Source organism: Staurois parvus, unplaced genomic scaffold (genome assembly GCF_062004578.1).
Source record: "Staurois parvus isolate SC_StPar_1 unplaced genomic scaffold, SC_StPar_1.0 ptg000519l, whole genome shotgun sequence".
Taxonomy (NCBI): Eukaryota; Metazoa; Chordata; class Amphibia; order Anura; family Ranidae; genus Staurois; species Staurois parvus.
Genome location: NW_028318315.1, coordinates 429,015 through 456,539, shown reverse-complemented (window position 1 = coordinate 456,539; position 27,525 = coordinate 429,015). Strand labels below are relative to the sequence as shown.

Here is a 27,525-nt window from a genome sequence, read left to right as displayed (position 1 = left end):
CCTGCCACTACCACCCCCTCATACATCCGCAAGAAACTCTCCCAAAATGTTATCAGTCCATCATCAGGTAGATAGGACCAGGCACCACCTCCTACCCCACCCGAGAGAACCTGACACTACAACCCCCTCATACATCCGCAAGCAACTCCCCCAAAACATTATTAGTCCATCCTCAAGTAGATGGGACCAGGCACCACCTCCTCCCTGGCCCGAGAGAACCTGCCACTACCACCACCCCCCCATACATCCGCAAGAAACTCCCCCAAAATGTTAGCTGTCCATCCTCTGGTAGATAGGGCCAGGCACCACCTCCTCCCACACCTGCAGAGAACCTACCACTACCACTTCCCCCCATACATCCGCAAGCAACTCCCCCAAAACATTAGCGGTCCATCCTTAGGTAGATAGGACCAGGCACCACCTCCTTCTCCGCCTGAGAGAACCTGCCACTACCACCCCCCCCCCCCCCCGTACATCCACAAGCAACTCCCCTGAAACACTAGCAGTCCATCCTCAGGTAGATAGGACCAGGCACCACCTCCTCCCCTGCCCGAGAGAACCTACCACCACCCCCCATACATCCACAAACAACACCCCTAAAATGTTAGCATCTGCTGTTACACCCTCCCTCACAGCAAGAGAGAGGCACTTACACGCACCTTCACAGTTCTGGCCTTCCTTCAAAATGAGACTCAGGCTCCGCATGCACCGTCAAGCAGCCTGCAGCCTCTCTAGGATTTCACCTGGTCCCATGCCATGCCTGTCCCTTCTTCTGAGGGGCAGCACCACCCCTTGAAAAATGCCTTGTTTGCCTAGTGGTAAATACGCCCCTGCAGGTAGGTAGGACCAGGAACCAACTAACTCCTCTTCCCAGGTTTCAGTCTACTTATCCCCCTCTCTGACCACCAACTGGGCACACCTCCCCAGGGATTAGGAACAGGGTAGTAAATATTCAAGCTGAGGATTTGTACCTTCTCACCGCAAGAACTGGAAGTTTCTCAACAGACCTAGGAGGGGGAATCGATCAATCCCACAGCTTTTGGAGCCACAGCAGACAGTCCAACTCCTCTGACTACAGAGTGAGCCGAAAACTACATTTCCCTAGATACCCAACTAGGAGGGTGCTCCGGCTACATAATTCCGGTCTTCAAATAAATGTCTAATTTTTAGGATACTTCGTGTCATCCAATAGCCACATTTAGTATTTTCTTTTTTAAATCGATGGTTGGCTTCATTAAATTGTGTCCTTTATTGTTTGCTATATTCATAAGTACAGGAGTATGATCTCAGTTATTAACCGTTTCCCGTCCGCCCTATAGCAGTAATACTGCTACAGGGCGGCACGGGTGCGCAAAATCACGTATATATTTGTGATTTTGCATTTCCGGGCAGGGGGCACGCGCAAACCCTACCCGCACTGCTGTTCATGGCCTCGGCTGTCAATCACCAGGTCCTGGCCAATGATTACTCGCCGACACCCGGTGATTGAGGAGGATTACAGATGGAGGGAGAGAAATTTTTGTAAACCATGCAGTTCTGTCCTGTCAGCTCATGCACACTGCTATGCAAAGCTTACAGTGAAGCCCACAGCACACAGTTAACCCTTTGATCACCCCAGATGTTAACCCCTTCCTGCCCAGTGTCATTAGTACAGTATCAGTGCTTTTTATTAGCGCTGATCACTGTGCAATTCTCTCCCGTCAGCTCCTGCACACTGCTATGCACAGCTTTGCATAGCAGTGTGCTTACAGTGAAGCCCACAGCACACAGTTAACCCTTTGATCGCCCCAGATGTTAACCCCTTCCTGCCCAGTGCCATTAGTACAGTATCAGTGCTTTTTATTAGCACTGATCACTGTGCAATTCTCTCCCCTGTTAGCTCCTGCACACTGCTATGCACAGCTTTGCATAGCAGTGTGCTTACAGTGAAGCCCACAGCACACAGTTAACCCTTTGATCACCCCAGATGTTAACCCCTTCCTGCCCAGTGCCATTAGTACAGTATCCGTGCTTTTTATTAGCACTGATCACTGTATTGGTGTCACCAGGGATGTCAGTGACACCAAGTCAGTCCCCCTCCAGTGTCAGAATGCCCGCCGCAGTCCCGCTATAAGTCGCTGATCGCCGCCATTACTAGTAAAAATTAAAAAAAAAATCACAGTATATATACCGCCATTTGTAGTTGCTATAACTTTCACGTTAACCAATTCATTTACACGGATTGGGATTTTTTTCTTTTCAGCATGTCGCAGAATACATTTTGGCCTAAATTTATGACGAAATTAGATTTTTTTTATTGGACACGTTTCATCGCAAAAAGTCAAAAATATTGTTTTGTTTTTCAAAATTGTTGGTCTTTTTTTTTCATAGCGCAAAAAAAGTTAAATGCACAGGCAATCAAATACCGCCGAAAGAAAGATCAATTTGCAGGGAAAATAAACAAAAAGGACACAAATTTCATTTGGGTGCAGCGTTGTACGACCGCGAAATTGTCAGCTAAAGTAATGCAGCGCTGTCACGCAAAAGATGGCCTGGTCAGGAAGGGGGGGGGGGGGAATCCTCTGGAGGACAAGGGGTTAGTATACCACGTCTGACATAGTAAAGTAAGGGATTGATAAGTAGGTTTGTTTGTTTTTTTCGTTGACCAATGGGACACGCATTTGCCCAGCTGTGATGAATTCTAGCTGTAATTTACACAGTGATTTCCTATGATGTCAGCTCCATCTAGTGGCCACAATGAGGTATTATTCCTGACAAAAACTCCCATCAGTAAAATTATAGCAATACCACTTTATGGCCACAGATGGAGCCAAAGATCAGAAGAAATCATATGAAATAAGAAAGACCAACATTTGTCACAGCTGGGCGAATGCATGTCACATTCTTTTAACTTTTAATAGCTAAGTGTTTGTCAAAGCTTACATCACAACATTTACCAATGAAAGGTGATGACTCCATTTTTATTCTTCTCCTGCTATCAATGGCCAACCCGGTCCCACACTTCATCCATGTCTTTGGTGACCTCTGATCTTATGAAAAGTTAAAAAATCCTTCACTCAGTACAGGAAAGTGGTTTCTTCCCGGCATGAGCTCTCTGATGTTTGGAAAGATTGGACTTCACTGAAAAACATTTCCCGCACTCAGGGCAGGAATACGGCTTCTCCCCCGAGTGAGATCTCTGATGTGTCACAAGTATTGATTTTTGTCTAAAACATTTCCCGCACTCGGAACAGGAATACGGCTTCTCACCCGTGTGCAATCTCTGATGATTGAGAAGATGGCACATTTCTGAAAAACATTTTTTGCACTCAGAACAGGAATACGGCTTTTCCCCCGTGTGAGATCTCTGATGTCTGTAAACATGGGATATCTGTGAAAAACATTTCCCGCACTCAGGACAGGAATATGGTTTTTCCTTTGTGTGAGACCTTTGATGTATGATAAGTTCTGCTTTTCGTATAAAACATTTCCCGCACTCAGAACAGGAATACAGATTCTCACCTGTGTGCAATCTCTGATGATTAATAAGATAGGACATTTCTGAAAAACATTTTCCGCACTCAGGGCAGGAATAGGGCTTTTCCCCCATGTGAGATCTCTGATGTCTGTAAAGATTGGACTTCTGTGAAAAACATTTCCCGCACTCAGGACAGGAATACGGCTTTTCCTCCGTGTGAGACTTTTGATGTGAGACAAGTACTGATTTTTGTGCAAAACATTTCCCACACTCAGTACAGGAATACGGCCTCTCACCTGTGTGCAATCTCCGATGATTATGAAAATTGGACTTCTGTGAAAAACATTTCCCGCACTCATTACAGGAATAAAGTTTCTCACCTGTGTGCAGTCTCCAATGATGATAAAAATTGGACTTATCTGAAAAACATTTTCCACACTCAGGACAGGAAAATGGCTTCTCCCCCGTGTGAGACCTCTGATGTTTGACAAGTTCATATTTATGTAGAAAAGATTTCCCGCACTCAGAACAGGAAAACGGCTTCTCCCCCGTATGAGATCTCTGATGTTTGACAAGCTTTGATTTATTTGGAAAACATTTCCCGCACTCAGGACAGGAAAACTGCTTCTCCTTCATGTGAGATCTCTCATGTCTGTAAAGATGGGATGTATGTGAAAAACATTTCCCGCACTCAAGGCAGGGATACGGCTTCTCACCTGTGTGAGATCTTTTATGTACAGTAAGATGGGATTTAAAACGGAAACCCTTCCCACACTCAGTACAGGAGAACCTCTTCTCTGTTGGCAGGCCGGCCCGGTTCCGCACAGTCTGAGGTTCCTCAGGATACGAGGAATCCGATGGTCCATCTACACTGGGTGGTGCCGGATGGACATTGGAGGGAGCCGGGTTTTCTCCTGGACTATACTGTGTGATGTCCTCATCTTCTACTTTCCAGTCTGGAGACAAAGTGAGACAATCCTCGGAGGTTTTCCTCATCTCCCGGCCATGGACTAAAATACAAAGACAAAGAGGATTACTACACAGGAGCTGATTGGTTCCCCCAAACCATGACTCCGCCCACATCAGGCAGCTTGGTCTCTGAGGAGCTTACAATTCCACCCTCAAGGGAACTAGGAAATGGCTCCTCTGATTTCCTACCAGGTCATTTCTTTATTCATGGACCTTAGTCAGAGAGTGAGGAAACAACCAGAACTGTCTTTTATAGGAGGGACATTGATGAGGGGATTATAGGACGAGGGTCCCCACCCCCTCTATCACTCATCGCCATCTTCCCAACACAAGAAGTACTGCACTTCCTTATTTACTCCATGATTCAGTCATGAAGAACAGCGGGGCTGAGCCCCACCAGAGGTCAGAGAGTGAGGATGGGGGAGAACAACCAAGATGAAGACTGGAGTGATCCTGAAGACCACCATCATTGGGGTATTGACTCCTCCCTCATTATCACTTTCTGTTTAAGGGTCCAAAGTTGGAGGATGTTATCACATTATTATCACCATGTAAAAGTTTGTGCTCCAATCACATCATCAGATACACAATGTCCAGCTGGTAGAAAATGTGTGTAACAAAAGACAATAGATATTATGTTTGTGATGGACTACCTGTGATTTCATCAGAGAACTGCTTCCTCGCCGCTGGGACACAGGACCAAGGTATTATAGCCGGGCACTGCACTCAAGACTAGAGGACACCAGCTTAGATGCAAAACTGAAACTGCTTTATTGAACAGACAAACACCTCCTCTCCTGGACTATGGAACTGCTGCTGGGGAGGGAGGATGACCACCATCTCTCCAGCCTGAGGATGCAGATCTCACCCAATTGGGGTGATAGGTGGTCCGTCACATTTGGTGGAGGCGGTGGGATGCTTCCTGAAATTTGGGACATCCAAACCACCATCAGGGGGAAGGACAACCCCCTCCTCTCCTGGACTGTGGAACTGCTGATGGGGAGGGAGGATGACCACCATCTCTCCAGCCTGAGGATGCAGATCTCACCCCATGAGGGTGATAGGTGGTCCGTCACATTTGGTGGAGGTAGTGGGATGCTTCCTTAAGTCTGGGACATCCAAACCACCACCGGGAGGGGGCAGGACAACCACCTCCTCTCCTGGACAATGGAACTGCTGCTGGGGAGGGAGGATGACCACCATCTCTCCAGCCTGAGGATGCAGATCTCACCCCATGAGGGTGATAGGTGGTCCGTCACATTTGGTGGAGGCGGTGGGATGCTTCCTTATGTCTGGGACATCCAAACCACCACTGGGAGGGGGAAGGACAACCACCTCCTCTCCCGGACTATGGAACTGCTGCTGGTGAGGGAGGATGACCACCATCTCTCCAGCCTGAGGATGCAGATCTCACCCAATTGGGGTGATAGGTGGTCCGTCACATTTGGTGGAGGTGGTGGGATTCTTCCTGAAGTCTGGGACATCCAAACCATCACCGGGAGGGGGAAGGACAACCACCTCCTCTCCCAGACTGTGGAACTGCTGCTGGGGAGGGAAGATGACCACCATCACTCAAGCCTGAGGATGCAGATATCACCCAATCAGGGTGATAGGTGGTCCGTCACATTTGGTGGAGGTGGAGGGATGCTTTCTGACGTCTGGGACATCCAAACCACCACCGGGATCTGAGGTCCGGTTAGCAGAGGTGGAGAGGAACAGATACCAGCCACCATGGAAGAGGAATTTGAGGACCAGTACCAGAGCAGGTCCTGTTGGGATGGTGTGATTCGTCTGCCAGCAACTCTGGAAGGAAGTGCTAAAGAGCAGTGCCACCAGGGAAAAATGCTCTCCTCCACCCAAGAAAGGTACTGGTTGCAGTATGAAGTGCGGGTGCGGTTATTGGGGGGAAAATCCTCACAAGTGAAGTGGGCAGCTGAGTTAAGCAGGCTGAGATGTGACTGGAAGAGAGCTACAGAGGCCTCCGCTGGTATGTAGCCCAAGTGTGCCCTTGGACAGGTGATGACAGCCCAAAGGAAGGCTTTGGCTATGGGCTGTTGTACTGGAAGCTATTACAAGACCCTGACTTTGGGAGCGATCTGGAGGGGCGTTTGGAGGAAATCATGGATTACAAAGACCAGAAGTTGGACATCTTTGAAGTACACTGGGCACGGGAAGATTTGGAGTTTCTAGCTGTTCAGGAATGGGAGATGGAGATCACCTACAGATGGTTGCTAGACGCTGCTCAGCAGCAGGGATGGACTCCCTTTGCCTGGGACTATCGGGAAGTGTCGGCAATGGGGCAAAGTAACAGTGTGCTTTGCGCACCTCCATCTGCAACTATAGAAGCGGAGCTCTTATGGCGGATGCAACAAGTGTTGACTCACCTTGAAGAACCTTTTTCTGCACAGGACGAGCTTAGATGGGGGAATGCGTCAGCCCAATAGCCAGATGAGGGTATGGGAGGTGGAGCAGCCAGCTCATCTCCCCAGTGCCAATTCCAGGACCCGGGAGAGAAGGAAGCTGCCCTCACTCCCCAGCCACAGATCCCAGAAAGCATGGATTTGATTGACTTTTCATTGGAGGATGTAACATTTATTGAGCTTCCAAAAGAAGTGTTGGCATCAGGGCAGAGATCTGCAAGCCTCTGCCCAGCACCGGTAACATCTCCTGCGTTCCAGGGACAGGAGATCGTGAATATATCCTCAGCCACCAGCTCCAGACACTGGCAGTTTAATAGACTTTTCTGCTGAGGAGGAACAACCCAGTGAGCTTTCAGCAGAAGAGCTGGCATCAAGGCAAGGCACTGCTGACCCCTGCCTACAACAATTGGTGGCCCTGGAGGATTTGGGCAAGGCCACTGAATTTTCATTTTTTTCCAAGCGGAAGAGCTGGCATCAGGGCAGAGCGCCACTGGCCTCTGTCCAGCACCAACAGCACTTCTGGAACTCCAGGAAGCCAGAGCGGGCAGCCCTTCTCCCCAGCAGCAGGCCGATACAGTGGAACTCCTAACCCCAGCTGAAGCACTGGCAGCGAAGCAGAGTACTGCCCATACACAGTCCCAGCAGAAGTGCTGGCAGCAGTACAGAGGGACCAAGACCACTGCCCCACACCCACAGCAGTTCCAGGGGTCCAGGGAGAGAAGGGGGCCATCCTCCCTCCCCAGGGGCAGATCCACAGTGCGGGAGAAGAGGTGGTCATCCTCCCTCCACAGCAGTCAGCCAGAGCAGAGGAAACAGTTTTCCCTTACCAGCAAGGATCCATGCACCAGGGAGACAGTACCAGAGAAATGTTGTCCCAGTAGCCGGATGAGGGTACAGGAGATGGAGCAACCGGCTCATCTCCCCAGCGGCAGCTTCACAGTCCAGGAGAGGAGGTGGTCGTCCTCCCTTCCCAGCAGCAGTGTAGTGACTGCAGGAAGTCATCCTCACTCCACAACGGGAGTCCAAGAGTCAAGGAGATGAAGCAACCAGCTCATCTCCCCAGCGGCGAGGAAGTAGTTCTCTGATGGAATCCCCAAATGGGGTGACAGGTGTTCTGTCACAATGTTTATATATAGCAGTGAATAGAGTATGAGAGTAGAAGTCAGGACTATGGAATGTACAACATATTGTATAGGCTACAACAGTTAGAACTATATAGTATCAGAATTATGTATAAAGTGTAATGTTCAGGAGTATGTAATGTGCAATATAAAGTATAAAGTGCAGAGGTCAGGAGTATGTAATGTACAACATACAGTATATAGTGTAATGTTCAGGAGCATGTAATGTGCAATATAAAGTATATAGTGCAGAGGTCAGGAGTATGTAATGTACAACATAGAGTATATAGTGTAGGGTTCAGGAGTATGTAATATACAATATAAAAGTATATAGTGCAGGGGTCAGGAGGATGTAATGTACAACATAGAGTATATAGTGTAGGGTTCAGGAGTATGTAATATACAATATAGAGTATATAGTTTAGGGGTCAGGAGCATGTAATGTGCAACATACAATATATAGTGCAGGGGTCAGGAGCATGTAAAGTACAACAGAGTATACTGTATAGTGTAGGGTTCAGGAGTATGTAATGTACAACATAGAGTATATAGTACAGAGGTCAGGAGGATGTAATGTACAACACAGAGTAAATAGTGCAGGGGTCAGGAGCATATAATGTGCAACATAGCGTATATAGTGCAGAGGTCAGGAGCATGTAATGTACAACATAGAATATATAGTGTAGGGTTCAGGAGTATGCAATGTGAAATATAAAATATACAGTATAGTGCAAGGGTCAGGAGTATGTAACATATAATTTATTGTACAAGACACTATAGTTCAGACTATATAGTATCAATAGTATGCAATGCACAGGTAGTGCCCTGCCCTAGGCTGGATAAATTTAGTTTTTGGCTCTGCTGTCATGGAGCAGAAATCTATTTTCTATGTCTGGTCAGATCTCCCCATGTCTGGTGGTTGGTTGGTCCTGCTTGCCTCTGGAAGAAGCTTCCAGAAACAGAATAGAATGGTCAACCACTGTGTTATGAATATTTATCCCATTGCAGCCAATCCCTGGGAGGGGGATCCCAGAAGGTGGCTGGGGAGAAGATAAATGTCTGGCAGGGCTGTTCAGTCCTGGGGCCTCTGTCCTGGGAGGCAGCCCGAGTTACTCAAGAACTGTTGCTGTCAGGCCTCACCATATGCTTCATTGAGTGACTGATAGAACCTGGAATCAAAGACATTAGCTGGAGGACACTACCATGGTACCTGGACTGGCAGCCTCTGAACAGGTAAGGGAGACCCATTTATTTCCCGCATCCTCTGGGGGTGTGAGCGCTATGCACAACATAGTATATAGAGTATAAAGTGCAGGGCGTAAGACTGCATATTGTGCAATATAGATTATATAGTGTAATGATCAGGACCAATAGAATTGGTATTCAGTAACCAGTAGTCCAAAGGGGTGAATTACTAAAACTGGAGCTCTTAGAATCTGGTTCAGTTGTGCCTAGTAACCAATCAGCTTCTATCTTCAGCTTGTTTAATTAAATTTTGTCAATAAAACCTGGAAGCTGATTGGTTACTCTGCACAGCTACATTATATTCTGTATGCATCAGCTTTAGTAAATATCCCCCTAAATGTTTACTTCACCTCTTCCTGCCTGGCCAAGAGCAAAATGATGGCCATGTGGGCCTCTTGTCGATCCAGTTGGGCATCACAGGACATCTTTCCCGGTGAGATTTGTCACCGGCTGTGTACCTCAGACACCTGTCACCAGTTATTGTCCCTGATCACCGCCACCCCGCTGTACTGAACTGGGGAAAGTATGTTAAAAAAGAAAAAAAAATTTGTGAAGAAGATTTTAATTTCTACATTTTCCAAAAAATTACGACAAAAAGTTACAACTTCAAACAACTCGCCATTTCTCTTAACCCTACCGGGCACTTATACCCCCTTCCTGCCCAGGCCAATTTTCAGCTTTCAGCGCTGTCGCACTTTGAATGACAATTGTCCAGTCATGCAACACTGTACCCATATGACATTTTTATAATTTTTTTCACACAAATAGAGCTTTCTTTTGGTGGTATTTAATCACCGCTGGGGGTTTTATTTTTTGCATTATAACAAAAAAAAGAGCAAAAAATTTGAAAACAAAAAATGTTTCTTTGTTTCTATTATAAAATTTAGCAAAACAGGTAATTTTTATACTTCACTGATGTGCGTTGATGAGGCTGCACTGAGAGGCAGCACTGATAGGCACTTGCAGGTGGCACTGATGAGGTGGCATGGATAGGCAGCATTGATAGGCAGCGCTGATGATGCTGCACTGATATGCGGCATTGATGGATGGCATTGATTCCACTGCTGGGTGGCACTACTAGGCACAGGTGGGCGGCACCGCTGGGCACTGATCATCAGTGCCGATCCATCCTCTGACAATTGCCGGTTATCGGCAGTACTTTCCTCACGCTGTGACAGTGTGAGGAAAGTGAAGCCAATAGCCGGCAACTGCATTTACCGGTGATATGCTGCGTCATTGGACACAGCTGATCACGAGGTAAAAGACTGCTGTGATTGGCCTTTTAGCACATCCCATGATCAGCTGTGTCCATAGGAGACAGCGACCAAGGAGATAGTTGGGTGCGTGCCCCTGGGGGCATGCGGAAGGGCACGTTCTGGAAGGACTTAATATGACGCCCTCCCAGAACTGGACAACCGTGCTGTATCCATCATTTGGGTATAGCGCGGCTGGCAAGTGGTTAATAAATATAGTTACATAGTTAGTCTGGCTGAAAAAAGACCAAAGTCCATCCAGTTCAACCATAAAAAAAAAAAAAAAAAAAAAAGTTATAATCCTACACCCACAGTTGATCCAGAGGAAGGCAAATAACCCAGCAAAGCACGATCCAATTTTCTCCTGCAGGGGAAAAAAATTCCTTCCTGATCCCCTGAGAGGCGATCGGATATTCCCTGGAACAATTTTACCTATAAATGTTATATCCAGTTATATTCTGTGTATCCAAGAACGAATTAAAAACCCAGTGGTGATTAAAAACCACCAAAAGAAAGCTCTTGTCATGTGAACAAAATTATAAAAATGTAGTTTGGGTACAACGTTGCATGACTGCGCAATTGTCATTTAAAGTGTGAGAGTGATAATGAAAAAAACTCCTGCGCTCAATGGAACACCTATTAATAAGCAGCACACACTCGCCTCAACCACAAGGAAAGAACATAAAAATACAAAAAATAGTGCAGCGCTAACAACCTATACTAAAATACAAATGAGATAAATGGAAATATCACATATAGAATGCACAATAAATATTCAGTGTTAGGTGCTCATGAAATGAATACTATGTGCAGCAGTCCACAAATGCCAATGATGGTGAAAAATCACAGCAAAACTCCGTGAGGTGATCACAGTGCCACTCAGTGTGCGGTCAATCCACAGATGGCTCCTCACCTCCCTGATGCGACCCACTGGGCCAAACAGCTATGTAGGTGACCTTATACACCCTACATAGCTGAAAATTTTCACTCTGAGGAAGTCACGTGGATCGCGACGTAAACGCGTTAAGGTACGCACTGACATCATTTCCGGTGGCGCGGTGACGTTATTTCCGGCGTCTGCGCCATTTCTGGAGGGATTGTGGAGCAAGTGGAGCTGCATGCATTTCTTAGCATGAGAACCATGGAAACACACCCATGATATGGGAAAAAGCTGATCTTTGTCATTTTACATGTGAGTGGGCATTTTATTTATATTCATGTTATTATTAAAACTGGATTACACTATGGAGGATCTTCTTTGTTTTTAATGGTATCTTAAACGGTTTTGTGGAATCGAGTAACTAGGAGATATTGGAGGGATCTATCCATACGTTCCATCCTTTGATGATACCTCATTGGGTGTATAAGGTCACCTACATAGCTGTTTGGCCCAGTGGATCGCATCAGGGAGGTGAGGGGCCATCTTGGCCATCTGTGGATTGACCGCACACGGAGTGGCACTGTGATCCTCTCACGGAGTTTTGCTGTGATTTTTCACCATCATTGGCATTTATGGACTGCTGCACATAGTATTCATTTCATGAGCACCTAACACTGAATATTTATTGTGCATTCTATATGTGATATTTCCATTTATGTCATTTGTATTTTAGTATAGGTTGTTAGCGCTGCACTATTTTTTGTTTTTAAAGTGTGAGAGTGTTGATAGCTGAAACCTGGTCTGGGTAGGAAGGGGGTAAAAGTGCCCGGTATTGAAGTGGTTAACTGAGACAAGCTGAAGAGGTCCCACACCACTGCGAACCATCTCCTGAGACTGCTCTCAGTGACTATACAGACATATCCCGGCACAGCCAGCAGAAAACAGAACAAGTAACCCTGGGAGAATTGTTCTGTCAGAGATTTTGCTAGACCCGGGCATGAGGAAGATCCAAAGCCCAGGTGCAACGCAAGTCGAGCAACACCTATGGTAAAAGTCAACATTTTGCTGCCAGCTGAACCCCAGAACCTCCATAAATCCAGTCTAGATACATAAATTGTGTCTGCAGCACAGAGAAGGAAGATTATCCGAGAGAAATCCAGGAATACAGGACGGGGAACACAGCTCAGGAAAGTGACCAGGGGATTACAGGCTGATATCACCCAGTCCCCGCCCTACTCTGGACCAATCAGTGAGCAGTATGGGTGGAGGAATGGATTTAGTGTTTATGACCCACCTGTGCTGATCTCTGTAGGAGTGTCCTCCTCTATAAATGTCCCCGTTATTCCATCCTCCTCCATAGACTGCTGATCATCCCTCACATACGCCTCTTCTTCTTCTGACTTAACCTCAACTTTTACATCGATCAGGTCTCCAAACTGAATATATAATAAGAATTGCATACTGTAAATGGTAACAATGCAGATAATGTACAGATCCTAATGATACTATCAGTGATTTTTCTTCACCTACCTGATGATGGTGAGGGATGGTGTGACCTTCCTGTGTGGAATCCCGGGAATACAGAGGACGGGGACATCTCTCTGGTGGGTTCCCATGACTGGATCCATCTACCTGATGATGGTGAGGGATGGTGTGACCTTCCTGTGTGGAATCCCGGGAATACAGAGGACGGGGACATCTCTCTGGTGGGTTCCCATGACTGGATCCATCTACCTGATGATGGTGAGGGATGGTGTGACCTTCCTGTGTGGAATCCCGGGAATACAGAGGACGGGGACATCTCTCTGGTGGGTTCCCATGACTGGATCCATCTGTAGGAAACACACACACTGACTGAATCCATTGTTTCTATGTGTTTATCAGATGATGGGGGATCTAGGTGGATCCTCCGTACTGCTCTCTCCTTTACAATAAAGTCTCCTCTTACCCGGTGATGTGAGGGGCGGCTGATTGTCCATCATGACGTCCTTGTAGAGATCCTTGTGTCCTTCTAAATACTCCCACTCCTCCATGGAGAAATAGACAGTGACACCCTGACACCTTATAGGAACCTGACACACACAATGATACAGTCACCATCCAGACACATCCCTTGTCTGTTACTGGAGAATGTCCCAGAATTCCCGGCACCGCTCACCTCTCCTGTCAGCAGCTCCATCATCTTCTTGGTGACTTCTAGAATCTTCTGCATGTTGTGTCTGTCAGGCTTTAGGGAGTCACATGGAGCCACTGTGATGGTCATATGATCACCTGACTGAAGAGGAAATCTCTGTATTGCAAAACCAATAGAATTATCATGTTAGAATCCCAGAATCCTCCTCACCTCCCCGGTCAGGTCTGTGTTTTATTAATAGCGATAAGAGTGATGTCATGTGACCTCCCAGAATCCTCCTCACCTCTACAGTCAGGTCTGTGTTTTATTAACCTCTTGCCGACCGCGCATAGCCGAATGACGGCTTCACCGCGGCCGGCCAGTTCTGAGTGGACGTCATATGACGTCCTCCCAGAACGCGCTCTCCTGCGCGCCCCAGGCGATCTCCGTGATCGCTGTGTCCTACGGACACAGCTGATCACGTGATGTGGTGAAAGGCCGATCCCACCGGCCTTTTACCACGTGATCAGCGGTGTCCAATGACACGCTGATCACAGGGAAATGCAAGTGCCGGTTCTCGGCTGCACTTTCCTCACGCTGTCAGATCGTGAGGAAAGTACTGCCGAGAACCGGCAGTTGTCAGAGCGGGGATCGGCACCGATCATCAGGGCACTGATGATCAGTGCCCTGATGATCGGTGCACAGCAGTGACACCCGCAAGTTCCGCCCAGCAGTGCGCCCACTAGCCCCGCCCACCCGTTCCCAGCAGTGCCCCCACCTGTGCCCAGCAGTGCCCCCACCTGTGCCCAGCAGTGCCCCCACCTGTGCCACTCTGCAGTGCCACCTACCTGTGCCCAGAAGTGCCACCTACCTGTGCCCAGCAGTGCCACCCACCTGTGCCCACCCACCTGTGCCCACCAGTGCCACCCACCTGTGCCCACCAGTGCCACCCACCTGTGCCCACCAGTGCCACCCACCTGTGCCCACCCACCAGTGCTGCCCACCTGTGCCCACCCACCAGTGCTGCCCAGCAGTGCTGCCAGTCAGTGCCACCAGTCAGTGCCCAGGGGTTGTGCCAGTCAGTGCCGCCAGTCAGTGCCCAGAAGTGATGCCAGTCAGTGCCGTCCATCAGTACCCATCATCAGTGTCACCTATCAGTGCCGCCTATCAGTGCTGCATATCAGTGCCGCCTATCCGTGACCCCTAATTAGTGCTGTCTATCAGTGCCGCCTATCCGTGCCACCTCATTAGTACTGCCTATCAGTGCCCTTTAGTGCTGCCTATCAGTGCCCATCAGTGCCGCCTATCAGTGCCCATCAGTGCCGCCTCATCAATGTAAATCAGTGAAGGAGAAAAAATACCTGTTTGAAAAATTTTATAAAAGAAACAAATAAACTTTTTTTTTCTTTCAAATTTTTTGCACTTTTTTTAATTTATAGCGCAAAAAGTAAAGTGCCCAGTGGCGATTAAATACCACCAAAAGAAAGCTCTATTTGTGAGAAAAAAATGATCAAAATTTCATATGGGTACAATGTTGCATGACCGCGCAATTGTCAATCAAAGTGCGGCAGCGCTGAAAGCTGAAAATTGGCCTGGTAAGGAAGGGGGTATAAGTGCCTGGTAGGCAAGTGGTTAATAGAGATGAGAGTGATGTCATGTGACCCCCCAGAATCCTCCTCACCTCTCCGGTCAGGTCTGTGTTTTATTAATAGAGATAAGAATGATGTCATGTGACCTCCCAGAATCCTCCTCACCTCTCCGGTCAGCAGGTAGATGATCTCCAGGGTGAGGTTTAGTATCCTCTCAGGCATGTGACTCCAGTCCTCCTCCATCCTCATTGATGTGATCTATGCAGGTTTTCTGTATAAAGAGAGTTATCTGGATTGTATTGGTTGTACAATATTAGGATGGGGATGTAAGGCAATAATAGGTGAGCTGCCCCCAGTAGGAATTAGCACATGTGTAGGGAGCGACTTCCCTTTAGTGTTTATATTTTTAAAAAGCTGTTGCTTACAGAGTCATCCAAGCTATTATACACACTAACATCAAAGCCACACTACAAGATAGAATACCCACTGTGACATAACGAAAGGTGAGGTGGTAGAATCCGATTGGAGAAGAGAGATCTTATACTAGGGAGTTTTTTGGAGGTAGACACAGAATTGGCTCTCATGACCTTTCATGCAGGAGATGCTGCTGTATTACACCCAGACCAGAAGCAGAGACTATTAGACAAGTGTCCCTGTGTTCTAATAGTTTTACTATTGCAGTTTCTGTGTGGATCTGAAGTCTGATAACAGAAGTGTCTCTATCCTGTTGATATTATCACACGTGCACAGTGGCAGATAGCTAGGTTTGTGCTACTGTATGTATTGGTCACCTTGCAATATATTAGGTTAATTTCTTTATTAACCAGTTCCCAACCACGCTATAACCGAAGCATGGCTACAGCGTGGTTGAGAAATCCTGGGACAATGTTCATGGACATCATTCCAGAACACGCCCCCAGTGGCGTGTACCCGGTGCCGCCAGTGATCGCTGTGTCCTACGGTATAGTAAACAGCCAATCACAGTGGCCTTTTACTACATGATCAGCCGTGTCCAATGACAAAGCAGATCATCAGGTAAATACAGTTGCTGGTTATTGGCTGTACTTTCCTCACGCTGTGAAGTACTGCTGATAACCGGCAATTGTCAGCTATGGGATCGGCACTGGTCATCAGGGCACTGATGATCAGTGCGCTGATGATCAGTGCCACCCACCTCTGCCCTGCAGTGCCACCTATCAGTGCTACCCAGCAATGCCACCCAGCAGTGCTGCATTATCAGTGCAGCATCATCAATGCCGTCTATCAGTGTCCATCAGTGCTGCCTATCCATGCCACCTCATCAGTGACCATTAGTGCTGCCTATCAGTGCAGCCTCATCAACGTACATCAGTGATGGAGAAAAATTACCGGTTTGCAAAATTTTAGAATAGAAACAAAGAAAAACTTTATTTAATTTTATTGCAATTTTGTTGTTTATAGCGCAAAAAATAAAACACCCAGCGGCGAGTAAATACCACCAAAAGAAAGCTCTATTTGTGTGAAAAGAATTATAAAAATATCATATGGGCACAATGTTGCATGACCGCGCAATTATCATTCAAAGTGCGACAGCGCTGAAAATTGACCTGGGCAGGAAGGGGGTGAAAGTGCCTGATAGGCGAGGGGTTAAAGCCCAACTTTTGGAAACTTAAAAAGTATCCTTTGCAGTGGGACTGTACCCTCACTGCAAGTGAGGTTTGCTAGTTAAGTTCTAGGGGACATAGAAAAGATAAAACGCCAAAAAGATAAAATCTACTTAATAGACTCACAGGACTTCCTCTCATACAAGAATAATCACGAACCACTTTTAACCAACATAAAAAAAAAAAACCTTAGTTAGACTTACCGGTGACTGTATTTCTAGGAGCCTTTGAGGACAGCACCTGGAGAGAGCGCAGCTCTACCCATAATCACAGGAAACGCCGCAATTAAAAGTCTGCCTCTTCCACCATGCCCTCAGTTATATCCAAGTACCCTCTAATATGCTGGAAAACCAAAACAAACACCATGCCAACCATAGAATTACAGACATAAAAGTTAGAGAGAAAAAAAAGGGAGGTTAGATGCTACTGTCCTGAAAGACTCCTAAAAATACCGTCACTGGTAAGTCCAACTAAGGTTTTCTTCCTTTGCCTTTCAGGACAGCACCTGGAGAAGATAACCAAGTAACTAACCCCAGGGTGGGACTTGCAAGACCTTCCTGCCGAAAGACTGGTCTGCCGTAGCCAACAAAGACACTCAATGATGGCATATAAATGTGGAAAAACTGGACCACATAGTTGCTTTGCAAATCTGTTCCGGAGATGCACCAGCCCTTTCAGCCCAAGAGGCCACCACCGATCTTGTAAAGTGTGCTGCAACCCCTTCCAGAGGGACTTTGTTTAAGGCCCCGTAAGGTTCTTTGATGGCCTGTCTAAGCCATCTGCCCAGAGTACTCTTGAAGGCTCTCTCCCCTTTACCGTTACCCATAAAGAGTATGAATAAGTAAATTGACTTTCTAAAACTCCTTCAACACCCCCAAAAATCTCAACAGACATCTTCTCATATACAGCATATGGAATGCCTCTTCCCCCGGATTAGCTGGAGCTGTACAGAAGGTAGGCAATACTATTTCCTGTGTACGATGAGAGGAGGAGATTTTCGGAAGAAAGCCCGGATCCGTTTTAAGGACCACCTGGTCCGGAAAAATAACTAGAAAAGGTTCAGAAATCGAGAGCGCCTGGAACCGACTTGTCCTTCGAGCTGACATAATGGCAATTAGGAAAATGTTTTTAGAACTACATTTTGCATTGAAGCTGCTTCCTCTAGGGGCTCAAATGCTTTCTTTGTGGGCCCTGTAAAATTAAGACAAATCCCATTTGGGAAAAACTTTAACTAAAACTGGCCTGGTCCTGGCCAAAGCATTAAAAAAAAAGTCCTAATAACTAGCGCCTCCTGGGATAACCTTCTCTCCAGGAATGCAGATAAAGCTGCTACTTGAGATTTAAGGGTGCTTGCAGCTAGCCTCTTCACCATTCTTTCATGGAGAAATTCCAGGACTGTCACGACTCGCCTGGAAACCCTTCTCTGAACACCAGGAATTATACCTTTTCCATAAGTTCAGATATATCGCTCTAGTTACTTTTTTCCTGCTTGAGAGTAAGGTGGCAACAAGCTTGTCCGATAACCCCTTTCTCCTTAGGAGTTCTTCCTCAAGAACCATGCTGTTAGGTTGAATCACTCCACTTCCGGATGCAGAACTGGCCCCTGAACTAGTAGATCTTTTCTGATCAGCAGTTTCCAGGGGGGACTGGAGGATAGGTTCAGAAGCGTCAAGAACCAAGACCTCTTTGGCCAGTAGGGTGCTATCAGAATTAGATTTATTTCCTGGTTGAACTTTCAAAGTACTAGAGGAATGAGCTGAAATGGAGGGAACGCTTAGGACAAAGGGTAATTCCAGGGATGAGCTTATGCATCCAGGCCCATTGCCTGGTCTTCCCTGTGAAAGGAGAAGCACACCGGTGTCTTTGTGTTTAGGTGTCTTGCAAACAGGCCGACCTGAGGAACACCCCAAACTTCCGTGATCAGCTGGAACACTTCTTGATTCAATCCACACTCGGACTCTACCTTTCTTCTGCTCAAGAAATCTGCCAGCCGATTCTGCAGGCCCTTTAAGTGAATGGCTGACAAGGAGCCCAAATTCTTTTCCGCCCAAGACAGGATCTCTAGTGCCAACTCCAGGAGTCCCCTGTTCCTTGTGCCCCCATCTTGAAATGTAAGCCACCGCTGTTGTATTGTCTGATAGGACCTGAATGTGCTGCCCCTTCACCGACTGCTGAAAGGAAAGAAGACCCAGCTAGATGGCTTTCAATTCTCTTCAGTTTGAGGACTTCCTGGCCTCCGTTTTGGACCATGAGCCCTGTGCCAACTGATCTCTGAAGTGGACACCACACCCCCATGCACTCGCATCTGTCATTAGGTGTTCGGCTTTCGGAAAGGACCATGGCAGACCCCTCCCTAAGTTGGTCGGATCTCGCCACCACCAAAGCGCTCACTTCATCTTTTGAGCGATCCTTATAGGGATGTCCAGCGTATCTTGATATGTCCACTTTCGCAGGATGTTCCTCTGGAGAGGGCGGGAATGGAATTTGGCCCATTGAACTGCTGGGATGGAGGCGTTAAGCAGTCCCAGAGCCGATATGGCCACTCGGACCGACACCAACAGGTTGCATTGAACCTGCCTCGGGGCAGAGTGAATCCTTTCTATTTTCTCCGCTGGAAGGAATGTCCTCTGTTATACGGAATCTATGGTATATCCCAAGAACCTTACCCTCTGGGCCGGAATCAAGTTGGGCTTTTCCAGATCTAACAGCCATCCCAAGCTTCTCAGAAAAGCCGGAGTCGTCTGAAGATTTAACAGCAGCTGCGTCCTGGTTTCCGTAAACACAAGTAGGTTCTCTAATTATGGCACCACCGAAATCCCCCTCAACCTTAGAGGCTCTAGTGCTTCTGCCATGACCTTAGTGAACACCCTTGGAGAAGATGACAGACCAAAGGGTAGTGCCTTGAACTGCAGGTGCAAGATGGACGATCCCAGATTGACTGCCAGTCACAGGAATTTCTGAGAAGACTGTGCTATCGGTATATGTAGGTAAGTGTCCCGCAGGTCAATAGTCACCATAAAGCATCCCGGGGATAGCAGCTTCCTCACTGAAAAATTGTATCCATGTGGAAGTGCTTGAACCGAATGGACTTGTTCACTAATTTTAGATTCAAAATTAAACGGAGCTTCCGAGGGCTTTTGGACTAAAAAGATGTGCAAGTAGAACCCCCGACCTTCTTGTTCCCTTGGCACCTGAATGATGACTTCCTGCTGCCTCAGTTCCTTCAAAAGGGATGTCATTGCTGAGGCCATCTCCTGACTCCTTGGGAGACTGGTCACACAAAACTGGTCGGTGGTTTCTGGGAGAACTCCATGCAGTACCCCTGGGCCACGTTATTTTTGACAAAGGCACTTGATGTTGTTTTTTTCCCACTGTGAGAAGAAGGCCCGAAGCCTCCCTCCCACTGGGAGAGAAATGACATTGGCTCTTGGTAGGACGCTCTGGGGGTCTGAAGAGTACTCCCCCTTTACCTCTGTTTTTCTGAAAACTCCAATTTATTTTCTGGGTCTGCTCATTATTTCTTTGGGTTTGTGAAAAAGGACAAAAATTCTTTCTGACCGGCTGTTTCTTATTTTTTGACAGGAAAGCTTTTTTCTTATACACCATTCTATCCAGCAACGATTCCAGATCTGGGCTGAAGAGCAGGTCCCCCAAAAAGGGGATCCCGCATAACTTCACCTTAGAGGCCGAGTCCCCCGACCAGGTCTTGAGACAGATGGCTCTCCTTCCTGAGTTGACCAACGCTTAAGACCCGGCTGTCATTGTAATAGACTCTGCCGATGCATCAGCCATATACTTTAAATCCTTTAGAAGGACAGGGAACGACTCCAAAAGCTCTCTCTTGGAGGTCCCTGGCTCAACATGATCCCTCAGCTGTTCTTACCAGCACTCCAAATTTCTTGCCACTGTGGAGGCCATAGCCGGCTTGAGGTTGGTCAGGGAAGAGTCCCACACTTTAAGGAGCGAGTCCGTCCTCTTATCCATTGCATCCTTCAGGATGACCATATCCTCAAAAGCCAAGTCAGTGTACCTCGAAACTTGCTAAAAGGCCGCATCCAACCTCGGTTTCTTATTCCATACAAGTAACTCGTCTTCCTCGAAGGGAAACCTTCTTCTTAGGGTTTTGGAAAAGAAAGGGCCCCTTTCTGGATCCTTCCATTCCTTCTTTACCGAGTCTGATAATACTTGATGGGCCGGGAAAACTCTATGTTTAGCTTGTCCTAGGCCCTGGTACATTTTATCGTGAACTGACAGCTGGACTTTCTCCTCCTGAATTTCCAGGGTCATATATATTGCTTTCAGCAGGTCATCCACCTCCTCCGAATAGTTTATATCTGGACGAACTTGCAACCTGCTCCTCACCGTTCTCTTCCTCCGAATCTCTGAGGGATGGAAAGATGCTCTCTCTCTTCTTCTGGGTCGCTGATTTCCTTTTGGCCTGAAGTTGATGGCAGAGGACTGGATAAGATGCTCTGTTGCAAAGCCGGATGAAGCTTCGTCAGTTTATCTAACAAAGATCGGACTGACTCCAGAATCTCCGACAATTCCTTTTTGACAGAAGCAAACATGTCACTGCATGTCTGTGAAGATTCCTCTTTTACTGAATCTGCCACACAGGCTTTACAAAGCAGTTTTAGCCGTAAATCTCTCAGGGGATTCCTACAAAACAGACACTTCCTTTTAATCACCGTGACCTCCTACGTCTTGACTGTGGCCTTGACCTAAAATATAGGAAAGCAGGACAAAAAAACAAAAAAAACAACCCACATCAGGCTCCCATCTAGCCTGACCCTCATCTCCCCTCCCTCCTTACCTGCTGTAATCGTAGGTGTGGGGGAGGGCGAGAGAGAGGGGGGGAGGGCGAGAGAGAGGGGGGGGAGGGCGAGAGAGAGGGGGGGGAGGGCGAGAGAGGGGGGAGAGAGAGGGGGGGGAGAGAGGAGGGGGGGAAGAGAGGGGGAGGGCAAGAGAGAGAGAGGGAGGGCAAAAGATAGGTATCTCCATTTATAATACACAAAGGGGGACATGATCTCCATGTATAATACATAAGGGGGGATATGATCTCCATGTATAATACATAAGGGGGGATATGATCTCCATGTATAATACATAAGGGGGGATATGATCATCATGTATAATACATAAGGGGGGATATGATCACCATGTATAATACATAAGGGGGGATATGATCACCATGTATAATACATAAGGGGGGATATGATCTCCATGTATAAATACATAAGGGGGGATATGATCTCCATGTATAATACATAAGGGGGGGATATGATCTCCATGTATAATACATAAGGGAGGGATATTATCTCCATGTATAATACATAAGGGGGATATGATCTCCATGTATAATACATAAGGGGGGATATGATCTCCATGTATAATACATAAGGGGGGGATATGATCTCCATGTATAATACATAAGGGGGGATATGATCGCCATGTATATTACATAAGGGGGGATATGATCGCCATGTATAATACATAAGGGGGGATATGATCTCCATGTATAATACATAATGGGGATATGATCACCATGTATAATACATAAGGGGGGATATGATCACCATGTATAATACATAAGGGGGGATATGATCACCATGTATAATACATAAGGGGGGATATGATCTCCATGTATAATACATAAGGGGGGATATGATCTCCATGTATAATACATAAGGGGGGATATGATCTCCATGTATAATACATAAGGGGGATATGATCTCCATGTATAATACATAAGGGGGATATGATCTCCATGTATAATACATAAGGGGGGATATGATCTCCATGTATAATACATAAGGGGGATATGATCTCCATGTATAATACATAAGGGGGATATGATCTCCATGTATAATACATAAGGGGGATATGATCTCCATGTATAATACATAAGGGGGGATATGATCTCCATGTATAATACATAAGGGGGGGATATGATCTCCATGTATAATACATAAGGGGGGATATGATCTCCATGTATAAAGACATCAGTGGTTCATATAGTGAACTCGGTGTAGAGTTATTCCCCCTGAGGTCATAACAGAGGACAAGGGGGCACTCTTTACATCTGGAGTAAAAGAAATTTAATCTGTAAACACGGAAAGGTTTCTTTACAGTGAGAGCTGTGAGAATGTGGAATAGACTCCCTCAAGAGTTTGCTCTGGCCAGCTCAGTGGATTGCTGTAGGAAAGTCCTGGATTCTTTCCTAGATACACAGAATATAACATTTATAGGTAAAGTTGATCCAGGGAATATCCGATTGCCTCTCAGGGGATCAGGAAGGAATTTTTTTCCCCTGCAGGAGCAAATTGGATCATGATTTGCTGGGTTTTATGCCTTCTTCTGGATCAATTGTGGGTGTAGGATTATAACTTTTTTTTCTTTATAGTTGAACTGGATGGACTTTTGTCTTTTTTCAGCCAGATTAACTATGTAACTATGAAACACGTGAGTCCTCCTGGGCAAATCCCCTCACAAAAATACCACACATGATCTATGACAACAACTTTAACTACACATGGAGCTTATGGTGAGCCATAGAATTTAGTAGTCAAGGCATAAAGGGAACAGAACGTCCAGAAAGTACTTCAAACTGAGTCCATCTAGACCGGGTGTCTGCAACCCGCGGCTCCAGAGCCGCATGCGGCTCTTTTTCACCTTGGCTGCGGCTCCGGAGCACACTGCCCACCAGGTGACAGGCAATAGGGCAGCAATGGGCAAACTACGGCCCGGCGGACCTTTTAATCCGGCCCGCGGAGCTAGGCTCCTCTCACAGTCCGCCCTGAAGACCGGTGTAGCATGAAAATCTGTCTCCTATGAGGATCTGTCCCCCTCTACGTATCTGCGCATGTGCCGGAGATCGCCGATCGGCTGCTAATGCCTGAAACTGGCACATGCGCAGATACGTCGAGGGGGACAGATCCTCATAGGAGACAGATTTCCATGCTACACCGGAACGGCGCGAGAACGCGCGGAGCAAAGGTAAGTGAATTGACACAGGGGGGACTTGGGGACTTAATATGGGGGATGAATTAATTTGGGGGATGAATTACTATAGGGGGGATGAATTACTATATGGGGGATGAATTACTATATGGGGGATGTATTTTCAGTTTTAAAAATGTGGCTCTCAAAATAAATTTCAGTCGTGGTTTTGGCGAGATTTGGCTCAGTTGAAAAAAAAGGTTGCCCGCCACTGACCTAAGGCTATGATTGTGATTATGATGATACACTGTGGCCCTTATTAACCCTTTGCTTACTGGGCCCTTAAACCCCCTTCATGACCAGAGCGCTTTTTGCAATATATGCAGTGTCGGATTTGTTTTAAATGTTGCAATGGTTTTGCGGCTCCCAGTCTTTTTTTCCCTCTCGGAAACGGGTCCAAGTGGCTCTTTATGTCTTAAAGGTTGCAGACCCCTAATCTAGACCATGTTGAAGATATATAACTGGAATCAGTTTTAATGGAAGAAGGAAAACAGGAGGATACATATCCAGTTGCCCAGGTCCTCCTTGAAGAGCAACAAACCATCCATAGGTAAGATCTATTTACTCAATCGTCTGTGCTGCTAGACCACTCCCCATAGGTTCTCCTTCCCCATGCTCTGATGGCCCAGGGTCCTGATGCCATCAACACCAATACAGGGTCCATAGCCCTGCAATGGAGGGGATGACACCAAGGAACAGTCAACTACTGGAGCATCATTTGCCAGGGGACCAGGTAAGTAAAAGCTCTTTTCCTCTCCTGTAGACTAAACAAGCAAGCAGGGTACAGCCCCACTGCAAGGTATAATTTTTATGTTTCCTGGAGTCAGGCTTGAAAATGGAGTTTGTGAAGCTTCTGTTACCTTGGTTAACTGCTGTCCCTCCAGCAAAGGGATCCTCTAGCTAGCTGTAGCTCAGGGCTTAGTAAGCAGCTTAAGGTACAGCCAGGTAAGGCATCAGATGGCCCATAGGTAGTTACAGGTCTAGTTGCATGGCTGTATGTACGAAATTCCACCAGGACTGTTGGACTTAAAGAGGTTCATTGTCCATACAGCTGTAAGTGTTCTGATGGCTAGATAATGGAGGGACATTCGGAAGAGGAGCTGTGAGGTCAGTGTGATGTCATTGGATTCTCTGACTCTGGTTGGAGGGACATTGGGAGAAGGAGCTGTGAGGTCAGTGTGATGTCATTGGATTCTCTGACTCTGGTTGGAGGGACATTGGGGAGGAGGAGCTGTGAGGTCAGTGTGAGGTCATTGGATTCTCTGACTCTGGTTGGAAGGACATTGGGAGAAGGAGCTGTGAGGTCAGTGTGATGTCATAGGATTCTCTAACTGGCTGGAAGGACATTAGGAGGAGGAGGAGCTGTGAGGTCAGTGTGATGTCATAGGATTCTCTGACTCTAGATGGAGGGACATTAGGATGAGGAGCTGTGAGGTCAGTGTGATGTCATAGGATTCTCTGACTCTGGATGGAGGGACATTAGGAGGAGGAGCTGTGAGGTCAGTGTGATGTCATAGGATTCTCTGACTCTGGATGGAGGAACATTGGGAGGAGGAGCCGTGAGGTCAGTGTGATGTCATAGAATTCTATGACTGGCTGGAGGGACATTAGGAGGAGGAGGAGCTGTGAGGTCAGTGTGATGTCATAGGATTCTCTGACTCTGGATGGAGGGACATTTTCAGGAGGAGCTGTGAGGTCATAGGATTCTGACTCTGGCTGGAGGGACATTGGGAGGAGGAGCTGTGAGGTCAGTGTGATGTCATAGGATTCTCTGACTCCTGAAGGAGGGACATTAGAAGTTGAGGTCATTGTGATGTCATAGGATTCTCAGACTCTGGATGGAGGGACACTAGGAGGAGCTGTGAGGTCATTGTCTGTGACTCCAAATTAAATTTTTTCTTTCTTCTTTCTGTTTTATAAAAGACATACAAATTCAAATATCTCCAAAATAAACCCCCCCATCCCCCGCCACTAATAAAAGACGTATAATCCATTAGTATAGACCAGTGTTTCTCAACCTCTTTTCACTCACGGCACCCTTTAAAACAATGGACAGTCCTGAGGTACCCCATTCTAAAATGTGAAAAACTATTCTAACAGTTTTATATAACGCAGCGACATCCACACATGTAGGACCCCCAACATTAGAGAGAATTTATTCTACCAAAGAAAATACACTTTTGTACACTGGTACTGACTAGTACTCCCATGTTTCTCTCCTCCCTCAGTTTTTCTCCATTACTGAGCTGATGTGACCCCAGTACTGATGGAGGGGGGAGGGTCAAACTAGGATGCTGTGCAGGCAGCTGACATCCTCCTTATAAACAGATGATGTCATTGGTTGTCAGTATGCCAGCGGCCCAGAAGGTCATAATGGTGCACAATGAAGACCTGTGGCTTTGTGTAACTAAAAGGCCGGCTTGTTCCACCCTCTGGCTTCTATACAAGTTTTGGACAATTTTTAGACATTTTGCCAAGGCACCGTTTGAGAAAGGCTGGTGTAAACTGATGAGGCGAGGTGATTGGTGGGAAAGGTGACCCATCTCCACAATGAGGAGAATGTTCCGGCCCCGGAAGTGGGGGAATGTTGTGCCCCTGAAGGGGTTAATCTGGGTTCCCACACTATATATGTGTGTATCATCATCTGCTGGAGATAAAAGATGTCACAGTGACTATGGAGGAAGAGGACGGACGTGACCGTGGGGGAAGAGGACGGACGTGACCGTGGGGGAAGAGGACGGACGTGACCGTGGGGGAAGAGGACGGACGTGACCGCGGAGGAAGAGGACGGACGTGACCGCGGGGGAAGAGGACGGACGTGACCGTGGGGGAAGAGGACGGACGTGACCGTGGGGGAAGAGGACGGACGTGACCGTGGGGGAAGAGGACGGACGTGACCGTGGGGGAAGAGGACGGACGTGACCGTGGGGGAAGAGGACGGACATGACGGGGGGTTACTGGGTGTAAATAGGAAATAACATCTTATTACCTCCTCTGCTGCCTCTTCCACCAACGTCTCCTCTCTACTTCCTCCCGCCTCACCTTTCACTTGGAACTTCCTATTTATACCTGTCATCACTTCATGTCTGTACCCAACATCACTTCCTGTCTGGAATCCATAGAGACTTCCTGTCTGGGTAGAAGTAAGATCACCACCTAGTGGAGCTCAGAGGAACTGCAGCCCTGAGAAGCGTCTGATAGTGTGACCCCGGCCTTGTGCTGTGTGTGTATGGACTGTAGATCCTTATAGAGGGGTCACCTCCACTCCCACCAAGAACACACCGATTAGCCGCACGCTAGGAGAACACACCGATTAGCCGCACGCCAGGAGGACACGCCAATTAGCCGCACGCCAGGAGGACACGCCGATTAGCCGCACGCCAGGAGGACACGCCGATTAGCCGCACGCCAGGAGGACACACCGATTAGCCGCACGCCAGGAGGACACACCGATTTGACTTCTTGAAGACTACAGCCGGCGTTACATGTGAATGTTGGACAGATTGTTATGGATGATCTGCAGCTGTTTATATTGAGCCATTTGTGTAGAGTCCTCCATGATTTGTTTGATGTTCTCCTTTTGTTACCTTTGGAGGATTTAGGCTGGTTCAGGCTAGCACAGCCTTAGTCAACCTTTTCAATCTGGAGGAACTCTTGAAATAACTTTCCAGTGTCGGGGAACCCCTACTAATAATTACTACATTCATAGTTAACAGTACATTAGTGTGACGGTCACTGGGACGAATGTTCCTTACATTGGTGATCGGTGGGATGAATGCCCCACTTTCAGATAGCCAAGAGCAGCAGTCAGTGGTTTCTTATCTGAGAGGCAGAAA

The 27,525-nt window shown here is 47.1% G+C and overlaps 1 protein-coding gene, 1 long non-coding RNA gene and 1 pseudogene across 2 annotated transcripts in view; all 3 read right to left on the bottom strand.

Annotated features, from left to right (window-relative positions):
• Positions 1 to 506: 506 nt before the first annotated feature.
• The window catches only part of LOC149451794 (uncharacterized), a 43,802-nt gene continuing 16,783 nt past the window's right edge, over positions 507 to 27,525 (bottom strand). The window contains 1 exon segment of the mRNA XM_089690166.1: positions 507 to 4,252. Coding sequence (XP_089546292.1) covers positions 3,053 to 4,252 — 1,200 coding nt within the window. The 3' untranslated portion in view covers positions 507 to 3,052.
• On the bottom strand, positions 13,508 to 26,768 carry LOC149451795 (uncharacterized). The gene is made up of 3 exons (XR_016314984.1): positions 26,679 to 26,768; positions 15,213 to 15,318; positions 13,508 to 13,635 (listed from the first exon to the last, which is right to left on the bottom strand). It is a non-coding gene; the product is annotated as an uncharacterized LOC149451795 (long non-coding RNA).
• On the bottom strand, positions 19,078 to 21,399 carry LOC149451796 (uncharacterized; annotated as a pseudogene).